At 44.9% G+C, this 25,051-nt stretch overlaps 2 protein-coding genes across 9 annotated transcripts in view; one reads left to right on the plus strand and one right to left on the minus strand.

Moving 5' to 3' along the window:
* The window catches only part of LOC130708497 (uncharacterized), a 30,381-nt gene extending 15,427 nt beyond the window's left edge, over nt 1-14,954 (minus strand). Inside the window, exon 1 of the mRNA XM_057549160.1 lies at nt 14,520-14,954. Coding sequence (XP_057405143.1) covers nt 14,520-14,954 — 435 coding nt within the window. The remainder of the gene's footprint in view (nt 1-14,519) is intronic.
* LRRC8D (leucine rich repeat containing 8 VRAC subunit D) overlaps nt 14,901-25,051 on the plus strand; it is a 103,945-nt gene continuing 93,794 nt past the window's right edge. For 3 of the 8 annotated variants that reach the window (XM_057547770.1, XM_057547750.1, XM_057547763.1), the window contains exon 1: nt 14,960-15,216. The gene's annotated coding sequence lies outside the window, so the exon portion shown is untranslated. Of the gene's footprint in view, nt 15,217-15,525; nt 15,664-15,826; nt 16,101-25,051 lie in introns of those variants that run through there. The other 5 variants (XM_007176346.3, XM_007176349.3, XM_007176345.2 and 2 more) reach the window with 3 other exon arrangements.

The raw sequence follows: 25,051 nt of genomic DNA on the forward strand, positions 1-25,051 counted from the left end.
TGGTACCTCACGATGGGGCAGGCCTTCAGATTTTCCAGTCCCAACTCTCTCTTGAAACTGTACCAGGATCCTGACCTCCTAGGCAGGCATGAGTCAGGAACTTCTGTTATTACCATTTGGTAGCTTGTATGTTAATAGGTGCTTGAAAAAGCAAAACTGAGTTGAATCTGAGTGTGAGTCTATTCTTGGAACCGGTGCCCTGCCCCCGAGGCCTCTCTCACTCAGCTCCAGCCTTCCCCTCCTGTGTGGGTCCCACAGCCACTGCAGAAATTTGAATTTCAAGTGTGAACACCCTCCCTGGACCTCATCACCAGTTCTTCCTAACAACCAAAGCTTTCATTGCCCCTAAGACTTGTTCGTAGGCTATTTTTAACCTGTCCTTTCTTTTTTAAAAAAATTACACCAAGAGGAGCTTAATGAGCCCCATTTAGCTTTCTGTCGAAAAAGAAAATTTGCAGACATTAACCAATAAGCGCTACTGAACACCGTGGCGGGCTGGCATGCCTCCTCAAACCAGCCTCTCCTCTCCTCAATACAAGAGCTTATTTTTGGACAGAGGCCTCTGCACGACATCACAAACATGCCACACAGGGTTCATCGTGAACTTAAACGAAGGTGGAGAATAGGTGAGGGGTTCAGGAAAAGAACTCAGGGATGCAGAGGGCAGGCTCGGGGAAGGAAGGCAGAGTTCCTGAGGGATGGAAGTCCTGCTGCCTAAAGCTGCTTTGAGCACCTCTTGCCTGCGTGACCCTGTGCTTCTAACGGGCCAGCACGACAAAGGATAGGAAACAGTGAGATTTCAGATATCTGTTCATTAACATGTAGAACTAATACACACACACACTCCACATCACCACCACCACCACCAACTAAAACAACAAAAAACAAACAAAAAAGAGCCCGAGTGTTCTCGCAGAGCATGAGATACCAAGGCAATAAACATCTTAGCTGTCCATCCACCTAAACACAAAAGTCCATCTGGGTCAAAGCTGATTCCAGAAAAAGGTTCTCAGCTGCTCTGCAGGGCAAGATTACAACTTACTCACAAATTACAGTACTACCCCCAGCAGGATCAAAGCAGTCAGAGCATGGCCGTTTGCTCCCTGGACTTTCGAGTTCAAGTATCATGGACAGCTTTCCAGGCATGAAAGGACAGCTCCCACCTCCTCGATGCTCACACCCAGCCATGCGGTTGTTCCAAAGTCCACTGATGACCTTCCCAGTCACGGCACTGGCATTCTTAATTGGGGCTCAGCCATGGCTTTACCTAGTAGACTCACAGTAAATGCTCCCTGGCCAGAAGTTTCCACATGCTGTTAGAGGCACGTAAATTGAGTCCGTAACTGCTGCTGGTGTGTTGAAGGCTTGGGGATAAGAGACGGAATTACTTGACTTCAGCAGAGAAAAAAACTTCCCCTTTGGATAAGTAGTCCACCCTCGCTGAACTGTGTTAGTGTTACAATGTACCAATCTTTAGAATCCATGTTATTTCAAGCATCCTGTGATATCTCAGAAGATAAAAGTGCTGGCTCAGAGCTGAATAAAGTACCCTTGGACCATGTTAGCCAAATGAAAAGATTTTTAGGTTGCTGAGAAATAAAGGAGAAATTTGTAGATAACAGGAATCACTTTTAAATTTATTATTGCAAAAAAGAATTTTTTTGTGGTCAAAGTGAATGTGGAGTATTTATTCATGCTGTACACAACATCAGTTAATTAATCAAAAGCAGACAAGATGAGAAGAGTAGTTCTTCTGAGTTGCCACTCAAGTCTAGTGCTCATAATGAAAAGGGCAAAGAATCTCGTAAGACTCTCGAGCAATTTTCAAAACTCAACAGCCCCATCAAAAAAGCAATTGGCTGAGGGCTTTACTTGCATGTTTGCTAATGAGATCAAAGAACAAAGCCACAGTATTCACTTCATGCATAGCATAAAAAGAAATTGCGTATTTGTTCTTATTCAAGACTTGAATTTAGGTGTAGAAGAGGCCTTGTCCCTTGTTCTATGGCTACAGGATAGAGTGGAGATGAAGAATCAACCTCTGTGTCTGTGCTCATACTGTTCCCTCTGCCCATGGAAGTCTCCCTGCCCTGTCTACCAGGAGAACTCTTATCCATCCTTTGGGACCCAGCAAAATGATCACCTCTACTATGAAGTCTCCCTTGATATACTAGACAGGGTAAAATCTTTCTGTTTTTATTTCTGTCTCTCCCCCACCAGACTGTGAGCTCTTCAGGGATCCAGAAAATGTTTCATTGATGTATGTGTATGAGTACAATGTTTGACTCACAGCTAATAAGCACTCAGTAAATGTTGTTCTTATTTATAATGTATAAAAATAAATTCTTGTTGAATGAATGCATGTTTGGCAATGGCAAGAAGAACACAGAATACAAAGGATTGATGGTGGGCATTAATTCATAAGTTAGTAACAATTGCGCAAGACAAGGGGAGAGACTGAAGAATCAGAAGACAGAGTCTAGAATCTGGTTGGGAGAGTCAAAGAAACACACGTGAAACAGCAGGGGAAACATGAAACAATCTATGATTACATCTTACAGTCAATGGCTCAGAGCAGTAGGAGGGGTGTGTCAGAGCTTGATATTTAAGTGCTACTCCCCGCCCAGGAGAATTACCCCAAACCAATGCTTAAAAGTCAAATAGCTGTCAGAATCCCTTTTCTGGGTTGTTCCTGACCCCACTTTGCACTCAGACCTTGTTCTACTTTGCTTATTTTCTGAACAGTCCAGCCCCTTTCTCATCTCCCCAGCCTCCACCCTACTTCCTGCTTTTGCCCTTGAATTCTCTGCAAATCCAACCCCAATCCCCTCTCACCAACTCCTAGCCTGTGACTTCTCTCCTCCTTCCTGGCTGCCCTTGCTCAGACTGACACCCAGCAGGTGTCCTCCTTGCAAGGACCTCAGAACCCTCACTCATGAGCCAGGGCAGACCTGGAGGGTTTGGGCCAGTGGCTAGTGTTCACCCTTTTCTTGGCATTAGAGGGTTTTCTATGAGGACCAAAGTGGTTATGGAAGATCCTTGAAGGGGGAGCTGCCTCACCCTGCCACACCCTCTAGGCTCCACACGAAGAGAGGTTCTGCCTCAAACCCAGTATTTGCAGAACTGGTGTCTCAGTTGCTAATCCTCACTTCAAACTTGCTCTCACCTTTCTTTTATCCTTTTCTGGCCAATGATTCTGCTTGCTGTCTATAGCTTAATGCCACTGTTGGCTTTCTGATGCCCAATTCTGTGTCCCTGGCTTCTGATCCTAATTTGCCTCTGAAAACTTCTGAAGATCCCCTTGCCTCCTTGGTGCAGCCTGGGGCTAGAGCACTCATGAGACAGTTACTTTAGCGTTTAACCAGGCCCCTGGCACCACATTGCTATATTATGTCTCCCTGGACCCTTTCTCAACATCTATCCAGGTATCCTGAAAAGTGAGAGGCTTCATGAGGAAGGCGTGACTGGGTCTGATTCAGAAGGGTGAATAAGAAAGGTTGGCAGGGGCTTCCCTGGTGGTGTAGTGGTTAAGAATCCACCTGCCAATGCAGGGGACACGGGTTCGAGCCCTGGTCCAGGAAGATCTCACATGCCACAGAGCAACTAAGCCCGTGTGCCACAGCTACCGAGCCTGCGCTCTAGAGCCGCAGCTACTGAAGCCCGCACGCCTAGAGCCCATGCTCCGCAACAAGAGAAGCCACTGCAATGAGAAGCCCTCACACTGCAACAAAGAGTAGCCCCCACTCACCGCAACTAGAAAAAGTCTGCACACAGCAACAAAGACGCAACTCAGTCAAAAATAAATAAGTAAATAGATAAATAAATAAATTTATTTTACTTTATTTTTTTAAAATTAATTAATTTATTTTATTATTTATTTTTGGCTGCGTTGGGTCTTCGTTTCTGTGCGAGGGCTTTCTCTAGTTGTGGCAAGCGGGGGCCACTCTTCATCGCGGTGCGTGGGCCTCTCACTATCGTGGCCTCTCCTGTTGCGGAGCACAGGCTCCAGACGCGCAGGCTCAGTAGTTGTGGCTCACGGGCCTAGTTGCTTTGCGGCATGTGGGATCTTCCCAGACCAGGGCTCGAACCCGCGTCCCCTGCATTAGCAGGCAGATTCTCAACCACTGCACCACCAGGGAAGCCCCAAATAAATTTATTTTTTTAAAAAAAAGAAAGGTTGGCAGGTGGTGAGAATAACAAAAAATGGGTCTGAAGAGAATAGTTGTTCATGAGATGGGGACCTTTGGATCAGTCTTCTGGTAATTTCATCCTGCAACTGGGTCATATTTCAGGGCAGCCACTGACAATGCTGCTATCCAAATTAAGAACACCATAGTGTGCAAAAAACAGCCACCAAGGCAGCAGCGAGAGTTCAAGAAATCACAGAAACCATCTAACTTTCAGCAAATCGTTGGTCACTTTATTTATATATCTCTAAGAAAGAAGTTGTGGATTCTGAAGCTTGCAACCTCATGTGTTATCTTGAACGGCGAGACATTTAAAAGCTTTGTTTGATTAGTGCACCAACCATTTGGTATTAAGGGTCAGATTGTATGATCATTCTACTGTGTATACTAACAGAATATCTACAAGGTTCTGATTTCCTATTGCCCTACTCTAGAGAACTTGGGCAGAGCCAGCAATCTCTATCTTAAGCACATCTTTTGGGACTAAGTTGATACCAAGGAAAATGACAGGTTCAAGTTAAGTGGCTCTAATTCAGTGAGGACTAGAAAAGCTATGGACAACAGATACCCCAGTAAGAGCCCTGGGAAAGGAGCACAGTGTGTGGGGTCAAGGAAACAGACTGCTTATGGAGGCTGTACCGTATTCTTTCTCTGGCTACCCTATGATAAACAACTTAAGACTCTCAGTGGCTACAACAGCAGAGGTTGATTTCTTGATCGTGTTATGTGAACATGTTATATAAACAGGAGTCGTCCTATAAGTCTGCATTGAATTGCATAGCATAGGCTCAGCCCTCATGCTGGCTGTAACTCTGTACCACATTTTCTTTAGTCCAAGATCCAGGCTGAAGGAGCAGCTCTAATCTGGCACATTAATATTCCCCAGGAAGGGACTGGTGGCACAGTGGTTAAGAATCTGCCTGCCAATGCAGGGGACACGGGTTCGAGCCCTGCTCCGGGAAGATTCCACATGTCACGGAGCAACTAAGCCCGTGCGCCACAACTACTAAGCCTGCGCTCTAGAGCCCGCGAGCCACAACTACTGAAGCCCAGGTGCCTAGAGCCCGTGCTCCGCAACAAGAGAAGACACCATGATGAGAAGCCCGCAACCGCAACGAAGAGTAGCCCCCGCTCACCGCAACTAGAGAAAGCCCGTGTGCAGCAACGAAGACCCAAACGCAGCCAAAATAAATAAATAAAATAAAGTAAGAGTAGTAACCCATGAAGAGGGAAAAGAGAGGTGGTGAGAAGCCATAACAGCTCTTAGAGCTCTTCCTTTAAAAAGAAATGGTCGGGGCTTCCCTGGTGGCGCAGTGGTTGAGAATCTGCCTGCCAATGCAGGGCACACGGGTTCAAGCCCTGGTCTGGGAAGATCCCACATGCCGCGGAGCAGCTAGGCCCGTGAGCCACAATTACTGAGCCTGCGCGTCTGGAGCCTGTGCTCCGCAACAAGAGAGGCCGCGATAGTGAGAGGCCCGCGCACCGCGATGAAGAGTGGCCCCCGCTTGCCGCAACTAGAGAAAGCCCTGGCACAGAAACGAAGACCCAACACAGCCATAAATAAATAAATAAATAAATAAAAATTAAAAAAAAAAAAAAAAAGAAAGAAATGGTCCATGTCACTTTCACTCACATTTCATTGGCAAAGCAAGTCATGTGGCCAAAACTGAGGTTGCTGTTTGGGAAAGTATAAATGTCCCACAGAGGAGAACAGTAGACATTGGAAACAATATCACAGCTGCCATAGGATGGACCTTGAACATCAGACCCAGTGGTTTATAGCTAATGCATAGGAAACCACTGTAAGCTTCTGAGGCAAGCAATGGCACCAGAAAGCTGTATCACAAAGCCATCTACTTCGCTTGTAAATATAGATTGGGGTGAGGGGGGGAGAAGAGCATGCTGGGTAAGGGCCTCGGCTGGAGACCATTACATTAATTCAAGAATGAGTCAATGGATTTGGGTTGGGGATTATGCAGAGGGAATGGAGAGAAACATTTGGGTAGAATAGTTATTTTAAAAGCGAAATAGACAGGACCATTTACCTGGATAGATATGGGAGCTGGAGGGGTGTGAGTCAAAGATGATTCCAAGATTTCTCCACACTAGCTGAGCTGTGAGGCATTGAAACATGTTATTTAGTTGATGGTAAAGAGCCTTCTAAAGATTTCTCAGAATCACAGCACACTGATTTTCAAGGTCGATGTGCAGCAGCTATGATGCAGTAGCTATAAAGAGCACTGAACGTGGCCTCAAAAATCTGGGCTGGGTTCCTGTGTCCAGTGTTTATGAGCTGTGTGGTTATGGGAAAATCCCTTTACTTTTCTGTCTCGGTTTTTGCATTTGTACAAAGGGAGACAGTGATCCACACCTCACAGAATTGCTTGAGAACCACGTTTCCCGTGAAAATTCTTTATAGTGATTTATAAGGTATGACTATCAGAGCCCTGGTTGGAAGTGTGTCCTCAGTCTAGCCACCGATGATTATATACTGTCTTGGATTGTTTTGGGGCTTAAGGCCTGCCACCGCCTCATTCTTAAATTCTATCTTGAGGTTTCCTTGTTGAAACCCTGGGCGTATAGCCAGATAATGTAAACTACGGATCACAGCCTCAAGAGACTAGAGGAGCCAGATAGGTAGTTTAAAGGTAGGTCACGTATAGGGAACGTGAAGCACTTTTGGAGGAAACGTTAAGACGTGGTACAGAGAACGATCCCTGTTACAGATAAAACAACACGCACAAAATAATAAAGGGCAGCAGGCGCCCCTACCCCGCCCCCCCACACTCCCACCCCGCAGACCATCAGGAGTGGCCTGGGTGCTTGTGAACTGCAGAGAGAGAAGCAGCTGAAAGGGGGCAGCAGCGGCTCAGCCCCAGCACGAGCTTGCTGTGCAGGAATTACTCAAGGTTTGCCAGATGTTCTGGTTGTTAAAAGTGCTGGAAATCTGGGTATTTATGTGACATTTCCTGATTATTAAATATTGGCAGCTAATTGAAAAAGATTTTTAGAAAACACTCTGCAGTTAAAACACATCTGCAGGCCGTGGGTGCACAGATTGTCACCCAGGTATCACAAAAAGAGAAGGGGGACGAACATGGTTACTCACAGAACTCTTACTGAGTGAGAAAGAGAGAAAAGAGGAGAGATTTTAGGAGATGAGGCAAAAATCAGGGAGGGAAGTGGCAAGAGGAACTATCCATTAGCACGCTGGAAATAAACTTCCAGGGGATGTCAGGGAATGGGAGGCCCCTGGTCACCTGGTCTCAGGAACTCAGATTTAGATTGAGACTTAGCTGCCCTTTGGCTCCGGGGCCCTGCCTGGGCTGGGAGAGTGATCAGAAACAGGGGCCAGGATGGTTACCTCCTCCTCTGTGTCCCCACTGCCTATGCCAGGGAGCTGCTCACCCTAGGACAAAGCAGACTTTTAGTTCCATGACGACTCTCCACCCTCAACTTTATTTTCAAGTCATCTCCAGGCCACACTGCTTTTTTGTTTGTTTGTTTGTTTTTGTTTTTGAGTGTTTTGTTTTGGGGTTTTTTGGCAGTGCCGTGCGTCTTGTGGGATCTTAGTTCCCCCACCAGGGATTGAATCCGGTCCCTTGGCAGTGAAAGCTGGGAGTCCTAACCACTGGGCCACCAGGGAACTCCCACAGGCCACACTGTTTTAAAGATCTATCAGATTAAGTTTCAGACAGTAATTATAGACATAATAATCTTTCAAACCCAGAATGCTAGCATTTCACCCTTGAGTAAGAAAACCCTCCAGGCTGGCTTTTCTCTTCCTGTGTTCACATTCCTCTCTCCAGCCCAAGTCCTGCTCAGCCTCATCTTGACAGGTCAGGTTTCCGGCTGCGCTCATCTTCCCTTCCCACAGACAAAGCTCTAAGGAGACATCCCAAACGGGGGTGGTGGGGTGGGTTCCGTGTGGATTTTTAAACATTCAACTCACCATTTGGAAACGGCAATCACCCTTCCTTCCTCTTTTCAAACGACCGTATAAATCAGTTTGCTCTGGGAGCTGGTTCTGTTTTGTTTTAAAGTCTAGCCCGATTCCTTTCCACAGTGCTTTTTCTTAGGATTTCTGTGTCATTTCAACTTTCAACTGCCAAAACTGTAATTAAGGTCCCCACTTGCTATTTTATGTCACATCTATGTTCTTTTATTTCATTTAAACCTTTTCTTTGAGCCAGATTAGACTACATAGCCACTTTACTACACAACATGACAGTTTTAAAGTAATACGTCACGAAGAAGTGAATGTTTAATCTTCTCTAACTTACTCTTTTCACTACTGTGTTACTTTGCTTAAATACTTTCCTTAGTAAGAATATAATTTAGGACTTTAGAATTATTATTTTGCAATTTTTTGGTTAACTCAGATGAGCTTGTTTTCCTGTTTGCTAGAGAACTAACAAAAAGGTAATATTTTCTACTAAGTTTCTTCTTTTGCCACACAAACTACCAGGTACTGTTTTAATAAAAGACTTGGAGACTGAATATGAATGCCTTTTCTCAATTAACAACTACTTAGAGAACAGCATGATATGAAAAAATCTCTTCCTAGGAAAAAATTTCCTTATTTGTATTGATTAAAAATCTGTAATAAATCTATTCATTTATTAAAACGTAATTATTGAGTGCCTACTATGTGTCAGACACTATTCTAAATACCTGGGATACATCAATGAGCAAGACAGATAAAATTTCCTGTCTTTAAAGGGCTTATATTCTAGGGACTTCCCTGGCGGTCCAGTGGTTAGGACTCCAAGCTTCCACTGCAGGGGGGCACCAGTTCAATCCCTTGTCAGGGAACTAAGATCCTGCATGCCGTGCAGCGCAGCCAAATAAAAATTTTAAAATAAAATAAAATTAAAAAGTTTATTATTTTAAAAAGGGCTTATTTTCTAGCAGGGAGAGATAGCTATTAAACTGTATATATATAAAATAAGTAAATGATGAGTGCTCAGAGGAAAATAATAAAGCAAGGTAAGAGGAATGGGAGTAGGAAGGGAGTTTCAATTTTAGATATGGTTGTGCTTAGGGGATGCAGATCAGGTAAGAACCTTGCAAACCAATGTAAGGATTTGGGCTTTAGTCTGAGTAAAATGGGGAGCTATCACAGGGCTTGGACAAAGGAATGAGATGACTAGACTTACATGTTAAAAGGATTACTTTGGCTGCTGTTGAGAATACACTGTAAGGGAGGGATGGGACAAAAGCGTGAAATGGAAGCACATAGACTAGTGAAGTGGCTAGTGAGTTAGCCCAGGAGAGAGATGACAGTGGATGGAACCTAGGTATAGCATTGGAGGGTGTGTGTTTGGAAGGTAGAGCCAATAGGATTTACTACAGTTGTGACGTAGGTTCTGAGAGAAGAGTCAAGGATGATTCCAAGGCTTTTAGCCCAAGCAAGTGGAAAGATGGACTTGCCATTTACTAAGAGTGGGAAATCTGTGTGGGTTGCACAGCTTTCTGGGGGAAATCAGTTTGGTTTTGAACTCAATTTTGAGGTATCTATTAGAGGTCTAATGGGAAAAACAAGTAAGCAGTTAGAAATGCAATTTGGTACTCAGGAGAGAGAACTATGCTGGAGATGTAAATGTGGCGTTGTTGGCATAGAGAGGGAATCCAAAGCTCTAAGACTAGATGAGCTCCTTGGAGGGGTATCTTGGAAGGGAGGAGAAGACAGCTTACCAAAGAGGAGGGAGTAGTCAATGTGTTCAATGCCACTGAGAGGTCAATTAAGGGCCAAGAATTGATCACTGTATTTAGCACAAAACGAGATGACAGTGTCCTTTGCAAGATCAATTTCAGTGATGCAATGGGTAAAATCCCGATTAGATGGAGTTGAAGAGAAAATGGAAAGAACTGAATTGGAGATAATAAGTATAAACAATTCTTTTGAGATGTTTAGATGCAAGGGAAAGAGAAGAAGTGGACTGGGGAAAGCGGGGTCAAGAAAAACTTTATTCCTAATGATGGGAGAATAACATTTAAAAAAATGGTGATGGCAGTCATCCAGTAGAGAGGGGAAAGGGGACAGGGCTCAATTGCTAGAGTTATCATTTGAGATTGAATGAGATCTGGCGCAAAAGTGAAGGGACTGGCTTTTGATAAGAACATGGATAAGTTCATCCTTAGTGGTAGCAGGCAGGAAGGCAGAGGATATGGGTACAGACTCTCAAGTAGTTGGCTTTGGTATTTCTTTATGCTTTTTAAAAAAAATTTCCCCAATGAAGCGAATACTTAGACTAGGGTTACCAATTAAGAAGCTCTGGGTTACCAGTCAGGCAACCCTGATCTGATCTCCCTATGAGTCCATTTTAGAAGGTATAGGTCCATTTCTTTCTTCTCATTGTGGTTGATTAACACATTTACCCTTAGTTTTTCTAGTTTCAATTTCTAACTATAGCAGTCTGGCAATTCTCCTTTCCCTTTGGACCTTATGTTATGTCAGGATGCATCGAGAGTTACCTTACGCACCCCACTCGGTTCCTTTTCTCCACACTGTTCTCCACCCTCCACCTATTCATTTCTAGTCTGGTCTCCAGCATTTCAGTCTCCTTAGCTGTGAAGAAGGCAGACAATTTGCTTCCTACCTCCAAGGTTGAGAGTTTAAATAGGCCTAAGAAGTAAAATGGTTTTAACCCATGTAAAGAGATAGAAGAGAACAGTGGGAGGTAGCACAGGAGAAGAAAGATAAGAGTACTGCTTACCACGTGCTTAGGTTGAACCGCGACTATGTAATTTCTAAGCCTTATATGTATGTGAGCCCCCAGGTGTTGCATGTTATGTAAGCTGCAGTATTTACAGAATAACCATAGACTAAGAAATCTGTCACACTTATAATATGTGGATACACTTACAGTAGGTAGTATTTACTTAACAGTAGCTATGTTCTAGGCACTTGGCTAAGACCTTTCCATATGTGATTGAATCCTTGGTCTCACAATATCTGGAGATTGGTGCTATTATCTCCATTTCAATAACCAAGAGAGGTGAGAGAAAGAGAGAGAGGCTCATATAATTTGAAATCCTGTAGCTCTTGAGCTCATCAGCGTTACTGCCACTTCCCAAGCAAATATATTCCACATTTATTTGTGTACGGTTATACAGGTGCAACCAGATTTAGCTCTGTCCCACCACGGCTATTCTTCACTCTATGAGGAATTCATCATGATATTATTCATAAGCTACCCTTTTGGATATTTGGGATGTATTTGGGATCAACTTATAAAGCTTGATTTTTGCACAACTTTTCAAAAACATGTTTACAGATTACTGAAATTCATATCGCTTACCACATGTTGGGCACGCTACTGGGTGACAAACACAGGAACAATGCAAAATCACTCCTCCAAGGAGCTCAGATTCTTCTCTAGTGGGAAAGTCAGTTATTCATTCACTCATTCCATAAGTATTACTGGGACTTCCCTGGTGGCGCAGTGGTTAAGAATCCGCCTGCCAATGCAGTGAACACGGGTTCGACCCCTGGTCCACGGAGCAACTAAGCCCGTGTACCACAACTACTGAGCCTGTGTTCTAGAGCCCGCGAGCCACAACTACTGATGCCCACGTGCCACAACTACTGAAGCCCGAGCGCCTAGAGCCCGTGCTCCGCAACAAGAGAAGCCACCTCAACGAGAAGCCCGCGCACCGCAAGGAAGAGTAGCCCCGCTCGCCGCAATAGAGAAAGCCCGCGTCAGCAACGAAGACCCAACGCAACCAAAAATAAGTAACTTTATTTTTTTTTTGAAGTGTTGAGTGCCTTAGGGCATGCCAAGTGCTACAGTTTAGGTAAACACAAATCAACTTAGAATCACAATACTTGGTAGAAAGAGATGATGTATAAAGGCCTTTATCTTACATGGTCCTCAGTATTGTGAGTGTTTGGACCTCTAGAGCCAGGCTTCGGGGCTTAAAAGTCTAGCTCTGCCATTTAAAGGCCGTGTGATCTTGCACTGCTTATATAACCTCTCCAGGCGTCTCTAAAAAATGAGGATAGTAGTAGTATTTCTCTCCTAGGGTTGCCGCAAGGACTAAAAGTGGACACATGTACAGTACTTAGAGCAGTGCTTGGCCTAGCACAAGCACTGTGTTAGCTGTTGTCATTATTAGTGTGATACAGATTTAACAAGTGCTGGAATAGTTGCCGATTTGTGACCATAACTCAACAAAGGACAGTAAGTCCTTATTCTTAAGTCTCTGCTGACTAAAACTTCCTTGAGGCCTTATTGTGTTTGCCCCACCAGATCCCTGTAAACAGGCCTAGAGTAGCCTCAGATGCCTCTTCTATCATATTTCTTCATTTTGAATCCAATGTCAAATCAGTTATCATTCTTTACTGCCTCCTACATGTTTGTTTTCCTTGGGGAATAGGGGAAGCTGACCTTTTTTTTGCTTCCTAGACCCTCAGAGTGATCTTCATTATTTGTCATTGGTACAGCTCTTAGCAATTTTATCTTAAAATTTTTTTTGTTTACTACTTTTCTTATTATCAAAGTAATAGGTGCTCAACATAAAAACAATTCAAACATACAGAAATTTGTAATGGAAAGCAAACGGCCCTAGTAATCCCACATCCAGAGATAACCACTGTTAACTGCTTGTTATATATGCTTCCAGATTTCCTCTAAGCATACATTTTATAACATGTGTATTTTTGACAAAATATGCAAATAAAATGGGATCATACTATTCATATTGTTCTGCAACTTGCTTTTTTCACTTACAGATTTTGGACATTCTTTCATGTTAGTACAAATAGGTCTCTTATTTTTATAAAACAAGTTAAATTTGCTTAACCAGTTCCCTACTGGGATTTTGTTATTAGACTTATACACCGTTATACATTTCCTCTGTTATAAACAATGCTGTAATAAACATACCTGTACTTACATTTTTCTACATGTGTGTAAATATTTCTGAAATACATAATTTTTGCACACATATGTCCAAAGTATAAATTCCTAGATGTGGAATTGCCTGGTCAAAAGAACCTCACATATTAATTTCATCCCAAATTGCTATATTGTCCTCCAAAGGGATTTACCAAATTTGCACTCATTTATAAGAATATGTACCTCTTTCTCTACATTTGACTGTTTTCTGAGTATTACTTTTTTCTTTTCTCAAGTTATCCCACTCCAGAAATCACATTTCTCTCAAATCTAGAATCATAGTTTAAAACTCAGGGGAGATCAAAACACAGAACAGTGTTTTTACAAACAGCAAAACATTCCAGATTAATTATAGCAGTGAGGTGTTTTCAATCCAAACAAACATCACACCACTAGACGTTAACAGTTTTAAAACAGCTCTAACCTCCCAGATCAGCGAATCTGGTACTGTAACTAGATCACCTGCCGCAGCTTCTGCCTACATACCTCCTTCTTGGCTGGGTTTGTGGAATAGGAGAGGTTGCTGGCACAAGGGACAGGGCAGGGAAAGTGAGAAAGCAAGAGGACGTCAAAAGGGCTCAAAATCTAGTGTCATCTTGTGAGCAGTCTAGGACTGTCCCTTGAGTGTGTCCTGGACGTCTGTTCATACTCCTCCTCAGGGCTGCTCTACTTTACTTCCAGTGCCTGAGGAACAAGTGCTCACTCTCCAAGGGTCAGTTCTACTCCCTTCTCTCTGAAGTCCTTCCTGAAACCCTAGAAAACCACTCTCTTTACTGTCTCATTATATTTGAACTCACACTTTCCTGAGTACCTGTAACATTTGGTGCAGCATGCTTATGAACAACATTTAGATGCTTAGTAAATGCTGATTGAACATTCACTGACTTGGAGAGAACTTGGTAGAAGAGAGATGAGATTTCCCATTGTTCACAGAAACGGGTGGATTCAGATAAAAGGAGATATTGAAGTACTGGGCTGGAACCATTTGTCATGTTAAAAACCAACAATTCCAAACATCCCTCCTGACGTTATTTCTTGACCCCTACGTCTCCCCACCCACGAAAAAGACTGCAAATATACTTTGATCTTACAACAAAAACAAGAGGGAAAACTATCAGGTTGGGAAACACTTCTTAGCGGAGGACAACCTTTCGTCTGCCTGCTTCAGATACAAGACATTTTTGGCATAAAAGAATGGGGGGAAAAAGAGTAGACTCAGATTAAAACAAGAACTGACTCTCTCGTGTATGTTTAATAGCAGACACTGAACAAATGAGGGTGGGAAGCTATTCGTGCCAAGATAAAGTTGTGTGTGCCCCAAATCCCAGGAAAGTGCGTTCTCCGTAGGGTTGGAAGCCGCCGAAATGACTTTTACGCAAATTTCCCCCCACCATTTCATTGCATCCCCCCGCCCCGCCCCCCGTCTTACTATCAGAGCTTGAATTGACAGGATAGCCCCAGGGGGGGATGAAGGTTCCTGAGGTGGCCTCGCGCCAGCCTGGCGACACTGGCCGCCGGGCCCCGCGCCCTGTCCAGGTGGGCGTTTTTCAGCTGAGCGATGGGGCGACTGCGAGCTACGGCGGCTGCCCCTCCCCGCCGGCTGCACCTGCGCGCAGTCCAGGAGCCTCCCGCCGCCAGCGTCAGACCCCGGGCCACCGAACTCGCCACGCCGCCCCTCCGGCCAGCACGCCCGGCGGCGGAAGCGCCCAGACCTCCGACAGACGCGGGAGAGCCGGCGGGGGAGAGAGCTCGCCATCACATGGAGGCCCGAGCCCGCCCCATTGGCTGCGGCCGAGCCAGTCGCGGCGCTCGCTGGCTGCGGTTGGTCCCGGAGCTGCAGCGCCTGCACGGGCCCGGAGTCCATGTTACGCTTTGTTTAATTCCCCCCGCTACAGAGTCATGTGCTGCTGCTCCCGTCGCCGCCGCTGCCGCCGCCCGTGGTGCCCCGGCTCCTCCGCCGCGCTTCGAGGTGGCAGCCGCGGGCGGGGCCGCGGAAGCAGGGTCCTGGGCGCCGCGCGCCTCCGCCGCCCCGGCACGTCCGGGAGCAGCCGCCGCACGCCGCAGGTGATGCCGCCACCTCCCGCCTCCGCCTAAGCCGGGGCTAGGCGGCCAAGCTGCCCCCCAAGGTTGGTGCGCGCCTCTCCGGGGCAGGGGCCGGGGGCTGCGCCGGTGGGAGCCGCGCCGGAGCCGACGCGCGCCACCCCGGCGCCGGCGACCTGCCCCTCGGCGCCGCGGCCCGAGAGGAGGCTGCGGCTGGGACCTCGCTGCCGGGGGGCCAGGAGCCCAGGGACGGGGAAGGCGAGCGGGGCCGGGCCGGGCGCCCGCCTCGGCCCGCTGGGGCCCGAAGATCGTTCCGCTTTCGGCAATTTGAGCGGCGGGCGCCGCGGCAGCCGAGTGGGCCCCGCGAGAGGACGGTGCCTGCGACCGCCTCCCTTCGGCTCCCCCCACGCGCGCTCCCTTCTCTCGCCTCCCTCCGCCCCATCGGAAGGGTGGGGGGACCCGGTTACGGCTCCGCTGATTCTTCCCGGAGGTGGGTGTTTGGTGTCTGGCCTCCCTGGCCCGCTGCCCAGAAGGTGAGCCCTTCAACTTCTCCAGAAACGCTTCCCCTCCGCCTCCTTCCCGCGCCGGGTGGGCTGGACTGGGAAGTGAGGGCCCGCCCCGCCCTCAGCGCGAGAGGGAGGGAGCCGGGGGCCCGCAGGTGCACCCAGCCCGCCGCGGGCCATCTCCGGGTTGGGTACCGGTATAATCCGCTTCTAGCTTGTTTGGAAGCGTGGGCACTTGGGAGCCGGACTTCTGCTCGAATCCCGTTCAGTGGCTTGGGAAGGAGGAGGCTTGGGGGTGGTTGCTCAGGGACTCATCACCTCCGCTTACTGGAGGGTTGATAGGGGCCTTCCTCTTTCTCTCCCCCTTTATTTGGGGTATCCCTTATGGATAAAGAGATGAGTTTTTTTGGTTTCTTACAAAGCCAGCCGCGGTAAAGAAGAGCTGCCACAGGTCGAGGGGAGGAGAGGTAGGTCCCTGCTGGAGAGGGGGAGGTGGGGTATGCGGTCCCATTTGGATACGCAGTTGGGGGTGTATGTGGCAGAAGGTGGGGACGTAGGGTTTCAGGAAAGAAATAGTGCAAAGGTGAGAGTGTGGGAGCACTCAGGAGGCTCAGGGGATGGGGAATAGGTATCGGGGAGCCCTAGCCGACTGTGGGGCCCAGCTTGAGCCACTTGGGCTCCTATGTGGCTCCTTCTGTTTTGCAGATTTCCTCCTTTCCTTCTCCTTGACTTTGAAAAAATATTTCTTGTTGGGCAAAGAAAGCTTTGAGGACATATTTTGAGAGATTCAGGAGTAAAGAGAGAGCTGACTTATGGAGACTTTCCTTAGCAGCTTTGATAATAAAATTCTAGTCAGGCTGCGTTTATTGAGCACCTATTATGTGTTCTGTGCCAGAAGTTGGAAGAGTCTGGGCAGGCAGGGAATTCCCGTCTGCAGTACTGGTGAGGGCTGTTTACTTCATAAACAACCGAAGGGCGCTTCCAAGTGCCAAGAATGACAGTGATTCAGACCTTCCCTGCCAGAGCTTCTGGGGCCTCTGCATGGTACAGACCTGTGGGAAGAAACCTGCACCATTCCCAGTAAATAGGGTCTTCAGGCAGCATTTATTTTTACAACCCATTAATACTGACCAGACACCTCCCATCAGCTAGGACACGGTGAGAGTTGTCTCTTTTCCTGTATTCTACATCAAGTGACTAAAACCCTGTTAAAATATAAGAACAAGATAGGAAAGATCCTGAGATGAAAATTAGGTAAAATAGGGTTCCGGCGAAGTCCTTGGTCTCTATAGGTTAGTAAGGGAGCCTCCCATGAAATGATTAGGTAATCCATAGAGCTGGGGAAAAAGCAATCCAAAATCTTGAATCGGCATGGTTTATTTATATATTTGAACATTTTATCTTAGATTTGTCTCATTTTTATTGAGGGTGTGTGCGTGTGTACTTTGTTGATTAAAACCTAACACATCAGAAGGTTGGAGAGGAAACTGTCCTCACATGACCCAGTCCTCCAGTCTCTTCATGACCATGTGGAATGGTGTATGATGCAACAGTTAAAGTATTGAGCCATATTTGTATCCTTTTCTTTCTGCCAAAGTTTACGGAATTTAAAAAACTTGGTCAAAACTTGACCTTTTTTTTCTTAATTTTTATATTGAACAGAACTTTTTTGATTAATTTTTTAAAAGTTTGCTGTGTTTGTAAGGTCCCAATAGCTAAATTATTTTGGTAGTTGTACTTTGGAAATCAAACTTGGTTCAGTCTCAGTACTGTAGGTAAATTGGCACTAGCTATGAAAAAGTCAAAGTTTTGTCAAAACTGTGTGCTCATGATTACATATGTTCTTGAAATGGCAGTTGGTAAGGGGTTTCACGTATTTTTCATGTATCATTGGAGCTGATGTTGACATTCTGAGAAATGCCAGCCAATATTTATTGAGTACCAGCAAGAAGCAGAGAACCAGAGTGGGTGCTGTGATGCCTTAACGAGGAAGGAGAGGATTCTTGTACGAATAGAGGGCAAGTAAGACCGCCCACGTGAGGACACCACCAGAAGCAAGGGATTGCATTTGTCTAGGAGGCCAAGGAATACCGAGATGTAAAGGGTGTTTGGAGCCAGCCGGGAGTGTTGTGTGTGTTGGGGAAGAGGGAAGGAGCACGTATTAGGGGAAGCGTTGAGGTGTGTCATGGGTCAAAAATAGGTTTGCCTGGCTGGAGCAGAGAACATGACTGATGAAGGGAGGTAGAGGGAATCTAGTTAGTGGAAAACTTAAACCACAAGTCAGTGGTGTTAATCATTTGTCTCAAGAGTGGGTCTCCACAGGGGGTGACTTTGCCTCCCAGCAGACATTTGGGAATATCTGGGCATGGTTTTATTTTTGCTTGTCCTAGCTAGGAGGCAGGTGCTACTGACATCTAGTGAGTAGAGGCCATGGATCCTGCTAAACATCCTGCAATGTGCAGGATATCCCCCATGACAAAGAATTATCCCATGTGAAACATCAGTAGTGCCACGGTTGAGGAACCCTGCCTAGACAGGGAAGGTAAAGGCCGCTGTGAAGTGAAGTTACATCTCAGAATAGGCCTCGAAGGAGGTGGTTTTGACATGTGAGGAAGGACGTTGAGGTTGGGAAGCCAATCTGGGAGACTTCTGCTATGCTCAGGCCAGAAGTGGTTAGGATCTGGGCAAATTCTAATCAGAGAAAAAGGCATTTTTGAGAGAGAGTGGCAGATGAGCTAGCAGGGCAGTATACTATTGGGTAAGTGGAGAGTCACAGAATTAGAACTGGTATTTTAGAGAAGTCTTGGTCTAACTTCTTTACTTTAGTAAATTCTTATACTTGTGAGGCAGCCTCTGTTTAAACACCCCCAGGAACAGGGACCTCTGTACTTATGAAAACATGTCATCATATCTTTGGACTGTGTGTATGATTATTATTTGAGCTGAAGACTGCCTCCCCGAAACTTTGTTCTGTTGATTCTTTTCCTCTGGAACTACCCACTTCCCCAGGACAGCCCATCGAATGGGCAAAGACAGAATGACGTCCCCCTCCTGGCCCTCCAGCTGATTAACTTTTCTGAAAGCAAAATAGTCCCATTTCTTTTCACAGTCCTGCATGGGACATGGTTTCTGTCTTCTCAGTTTGTCCACATCTCTCATGGAAAGTTATGGCGACGGGAATTGAATATGGTAATTGAGACCAAGGCACAAGCATCTACTTTCTGCAGCTTAAGCTTGCAAAACTGCCCAGCACAGACTCATGTGCAGGATTCTGGACAGTCAAAACTCCCAGATATTTGTTGTATGAGCTGCTGCATCCTGTGTTCATCATGTAGATTTGTGTGTGTGTGTGTGTGTGTGTGTGTGTGTGTGTGTGACGTTGAATGGACGTTTTTTGGTTTGTTTTTGTCCCTGTTCAGTGCTATCCTATTTATTTTGGTCCAGTCTTCAGGCCTTTTGAGATTTTAAAATCTTAGTTCTGCCTTGTAATCACATGAGAGAGGAGTGGAGGATGACTTTGTCGAAAGCTTTGTAGTCACTTACATTAATACTTCATGAAACCCAGTACTTTGTTTGGCACTGCTGGTCCTATTTGAGAGCTGGGCGTGCTGGGTGATGGAGGTGAATTCCGGGGGTTGATTAGCCCCAAGTTTAGGGGCGTCTGAGAAATTTGTGTTCGTGGCCAAGCTACACTGAGTTTGGCTCTTGCTAATGTTTGCACCTGAGGTGCCCTTTCGAAATTATTTCAGGCTGTTGCAAGCTTCTGAAATCGGTACTCCTCTGGGGTCTTTGTAATTCTGTTTAGACATCTGGAAGAGCATTGCTAATGTTCTGTGCAAATCTGAAGCTTGCCAAATCCGGGTTGCTTTTGAAATTTGTGAAGAGGTAAACTGGCTAATAACTGGTATTGGCAAAAACCATGGATGAAGTTTGTTCCCACTCAGGCTAAGTGTTTTTTTTTCTTCTTTTTTTTTTTTGCTAGTATGCCTGAAATACTTCATTAGTGACAGCTTTACATTTGGGGAAGGGGTGGGGGGTGTTGGGGATTAGAGATAGGCCTTTCTCCCAGTACTAAGATTTAGCTTGTTGGTGGTGTAATATCACACTTATCAGATTTCACATGTCTTCACTGAGAAGACATTAGGAAATTAACCATTCTTGGATGTCTTTTGAAGCAGACAGGTTAGAAATCCTAGGTAGCTTAGTGCCAAGTTCTCCAAATGTTCTAGATCTATCCAGCAAACTAGATTTAAATAAATTACTTGATTCAGGTGGTCGCCATCCAACAGTGTAGAGAGTACTAGAACAAAATTCCAGATCTCATAGCCAAAATGTGTAACCTCTTTGTTATGAATGTCCATTGTACCCCGATTTGTTGCAGGTGTGTTGCCTGTCCAGATGGTACAGTCTCCTTGCTCTCACTTCTGTGCTAGCCCACATGGGAAACCTGTCCGTATCCTCTGGAGATGAAGGATATTCCTATGAGAAGAAGGGATTTTTGTGGATTTATGAGATTTCTTGAGGGGGGGAAATATTTGAAAACCCTTGGAGACTGTCCTTTTACACTTTCAAAGGCTGTATCAAAGTTGAAGTCACCTTGGGTTTGAGGATTCAGTGTATCATTTTTGAGTAGGAGGAGAGAATTTTATAGATGGGAGTGATCAACGTTTGAATTAGATAGAGGAGGAAATTGAGGCCCAGGGAGCGGATGTAGTGACAGAGCACGCATTAGTATCCACCTACCTTAAAGACCACAAATTAAGTCTAAGGCTAAAGACATCTCTGCTTGGAGGTGTGTAAACAGTGGGGTCCCTTAGGTCTTACTTACATAATTGATCCAAAAGAAGGAGTACCCAGTGGAATTTCTAGGTTTACAGATGACAGTAAGCTCTTCTGAATTATGAAATAGCTAACCAGTGGGGATTTACTTCAGGGAAGCTGTGCTAGGATATGTTAGTCATCAGAAGATTTGCAGGTGAGTTTCTTTGTGGGCAAATGTGAAGTCAGGTATTAAGGAGGGAATTATGGAGCTGTCATAGGATGATATTTTGGTGGGAGAATCCAGGACAGGGCTTTGAAAATACTTGCACAGTGTTGTCCCAGCTTGTTTTTGCAGATTAAAAAGGACAGGAAATACTAAGCTTCATCAAAATATTTTGGCAACAAAACAGAAAACACAGTCTTAATTGAGTTTCTACTGTGCTTTGTTCAAAGCCTGGGCACCTGACTTTAGGCAAGACACCAGAGCTGGAGTGAGCAACGTAATGGTACCTAGAAAGGGTAGACAGTCCTGCCAGAATGGAAGCTCCATGAGGACAGAGCCTTGCCCATCTGCTTTTCTGATGTAAATATTTGAGTTTCTAGTATCTGGAAGAAGACAGCTGGGAGGAGATGTCTCTGAAGCCCATGAAACCACTAGATTAGGGACAGAGGAAACCTGGATTGTTTCCCTAATCCTAGCAAACCTGAGTGTGCTGTTTTAATCGCCTGCTTCCTTGTCTGCCTGCTCCAGTACTCTGTCAATGTGATGAAGGCAGGGATGTATCTGTCTTGTGCTGCACTGATTTCCTAGTGCCCCACACATGGCAGGCCCTGCCTTGGTATTTGACACCTGAAGGAATGCATGAAGAGGTGCATTCCTTAAAGCTTTATAAGATATAAATTCAGGATAAATGCAAAAAAAAATAGGGTACCAGTTTTTCTTAGCTCTGGCTGGCATCAGAATCAGCCTGGGGAAGGTTTTAAAGTTACATGAGCGCAGACCTTTCCCCATACCTATTGAGTCAGAGTCTCTGGGAGTGGAGTTTCATTTTGAAAAGAGCCCTCTTTACTCCTAAGTGATTCTGGTGTGCAGCCAAGACTGAGAACCACCATCTTGCATAGTTGTACAGAAAGGCTGGTATTGACTGGCGAAACCTTCAGAAAGTTTTGAAACATTTGTGGCTGACAGGCCCACAACTGGTAGTTAAGACAAGGAGCTTTAAGGGTACATCTGTGTCCTTGGAAGATGATGACCAAGACAGCAGATGTCCACCGTGTGGCCCTTGGTGCCTCCATGAGACGCTGTGTCCTGGATCGGATGGCATGAGGGGATCAACCTGCAGTCCGTTCTTGAGCAGTTGTTTCCAGAGTGGATCCATAGTGACAGTTACACCAGCCTATGGAAAAATAAGAATAAAGACAGTGCAGGAGGCTTTTCGTGTTTAATTTTAGTACTAAGTTTGTTCAATTTAAAGGATTTTTTTTTTTTTAATCTTGGGATCTCTTACTTTGAGGGGTTAATTTTTTTTTCCTTTTATAAAAGGATGGTGATGGTTTGCTTTAGGTATCATTTCTTGGTCACCTAAAACCTGGTAGTTTTATAACAGTCTTCTTTTGAAATTTTACTAGTCTGTGATATCAAAAGTCTGGGAATTACTACTTCCCTGAGGTGTTCAGGATGTCCATGTCCTCCTCTTGACACCTGCTATTGGGGAAGGATCACACATGTCGATGTTAGATTCTATTATGAACATTTTTTTAAAATTAATTAATTAATTTATTTATTTTTGGCTGCGTGGGTCTTCATTCTGGTGCGCGGGCTTCTCATTGCGGTGGCTTCTCCTGTTGCGGAGCATGGCCTCTAGGCGCGCGGGCTTCAGTAGTTGTGGCACGTGGGCATCAGTAGTTGTGGCTCGCGGGCTCTAGAACGCAGGCTCAGTAGTTGTGGTACACGGGCTTAGTTGCTCAGCGGCATGTGGGATCTTCCTGGACCAGGACTCAAACCCATGTCCCCTGCATTGGCAAGCGGATTCTTAACCACTGCACCACCAGGGAAGTCCCATGAACATTTAATTCCTTAAAAAACCTTTTATTTTCCTTCTCTGCTTGCTGGTAATAGGAACTTTGCTAGAGAAGGTTTCACTTCCCCAGCAACTCATAAATCCCATTGCTAAATCTCAGCATCAAAAGATCACCAATACTGCAATGAATTCTACAAAGCAGGGAGAAGGAAGGAAGTGCAAGGCAGCCGTTCTCTCTGAAGGGTGTCAACCACCAGGAAGCTGCCTCTGCAGAGCTCACTCAGTGGAGACGGGACAGATTCATGCCCATCACACTGGGTATAAAGTGCCATCTGTCAAATTCTCTTGTTCCCAAGCCAGTTCTAAGAAATATTTGGATACTAAAATTCTTTGGAAAATGACCCCCATGATTCTTGCAATGGCACCCTACTGAATAAGCTTTTAAAATTAGTTTATTATCAGATATAAATAGTTTTTTTTTTTAAACTTGTCAAGAAGTAATTGGGCCATTTATGGAATACCCATAGCTAATAACAATAATCATTTATTAGGCATTTACTGATTGTCCAGACCTATGCCTTGGAATTTACATGCATTCTCATTTAATCTGCAAAACAATCCTGAGTGGAAGGTGGACTTATTCCCACTTTAGAGATGAGGAAACTGAGGCTTGAGAAGTTATATGATTTGTAAAAAAAAAAAAAAAAAAAAAACACAAGTGGTGGAGGTGGAATTTGAAGCTAGTTTTATTTCAAAACTCATTCTCTTAATGTACTGCACTCCTCTCGTTTATCTTAGATTTCTTTGTATTCATTTTATAATATTATTAATATTTCTTTTAAAGAAAGAGAATCCAATTTTGAGGTGTAAAGAGACCTTACAGCTTGTCTAGTTCATGCTCCTCATTTATGGACCAGGTCTGAAGCGTGGGTACACAGCTGAGGAAAGCTATAGGGGCACCCAGCTCTGCAGGCTTCCAGGCCAGAGTTCTCATCAGCGCACAGTGGTTTTAGAAAACATCAACCTGTCGGTAAAACCACTTGAGTGAAAGTTGATCCTAGAATTGAGAGGGTAATTTAAAATCACTTGTTTTGGTGCTTTCTCTAGCCCTATTCTCTTTTATCATCAATATTGGTGATAGAATGCCACTTGTAATAGCACACACTAAGTGCCCTCCTCCTAATTAGATCTGACCCTACAACACTACTGTACATAAATATATAAAGATGTAGCTAATATTTGTTAAGGTGTTTTGTCCAAAGTTTTGCTGAATAAATGCTATCACAAATATATGCAGTTAAAGACAAGTAATCATTACCCCATATCCTCTGAGTTATGATGAATCAATAAATATCATATAGCTATGTGATATGTAGTTTGTTTTATTTATAGATTTATTATGCTCAAATATAATTATTTCAATGGAGTAAATTCACTCTGTTAGAGTTTCTACTTTAATGGTTCTATTGTTCATATTAACATTTAGCCAATAACAAAGTACAAATTGGGAAATGGTCTGCAGTGTTACACAGCTTGCACAAATGAATCCCCTTCCTACGCACACACACGCATGCACACACGCACGTACACACGCACACACACGCAGAGGCTTTCTCTTTAACTTAGTTCTTTTCTAGTATTTCTCTATTATGGGACATTTTCCTTTCTGTTTAGTTCTAAGTTCTTTTCTTTATGAATTATTTGTACCTGGAAAATTCTGTACGAAGCAGAAACTTTATAATTACATCTGTAATTTCTGCTCTAACCAGAGAGAGAGTTAGAGTTAGATGCTAGCTGTGGTCTCAGGCATATCCCAAACACTGCCTGAAGCGGGCCTCACATGGGATAATTTATGACAGCTGGTACTCAACCTCAGGGTAGGGTGATCAGGAGGGAGTGGGGGGTGAACCTGGGCTGAACCAGAAACTGCAGGTCCTGTCGAAAAGGGGCCTGTTGAGGAGATCTATTCAGCAGCCAACTGTTGCCATATGGGAATGTGGGCCAGTCTTGACAGATCTTCTGATTTTTTCACTGTACGCCAGAAATCTGGATTACTTAGAAATCTCCTGATTTTAAAAGATTGGCTAACACGACGTTTTAAAAAGAACTTCCTGCAGACGAAACAAAATAGCTTTGTGGGCTTGATACAGCCTGTGAGCTTAGGCCCTTAGAGATAGATAGCCCTTTAGTGGCCAGGTAAATGGAAGCATATGATTCAGATAAAAGCATAATACACTTTTAAAAAGTTGAAACAAAGCAAAACTTGATGTCATCGTTTTATGTACCACACACATACACACACACACACACACAAACACACACACATACAGTAAGCAGAACAAAACGAACCAAAATCCCCATACTTGTAATGGTAACAATTTCTGCCCTTTACATTTGGTTTGTTACATCCAGAGTGGTTACATTTGAAGGGGTTGTCCTGCCTGAGGAGTGACAGACTCAGAGAGAAATACGCGGAGTATGGGAATGCAGCAGGTAGGAGAAGATACGGGGAGGGGGGGTGGGAGGCAGGTGGGCCCCGTGGTAGAGAACAAAAGGTCAAAGCCGCTTGGAGGGCCAGAAGGATCATTCACCCCAGGAGATGAGCGAAGAGGAAGACTCCGTTATATCTAAACATT

Source organism: Balaenoptera acutorostrata, chromosome 1 (genome assembly GCF_949987535.1).
Source record: "Balaenoptera acutorostrata chromosome 1, mBalAcu1.1, whole genome shotgun sequence".
In the NCBI taxonomy this organism is placed as follows: domain Eukaryota; kingdom Metazoa; phylum Chordata; class Mammalia; order Artiodactyla; family Balaenopteridae; genus Balaenoptera; species Balaenoptera acutorostrata.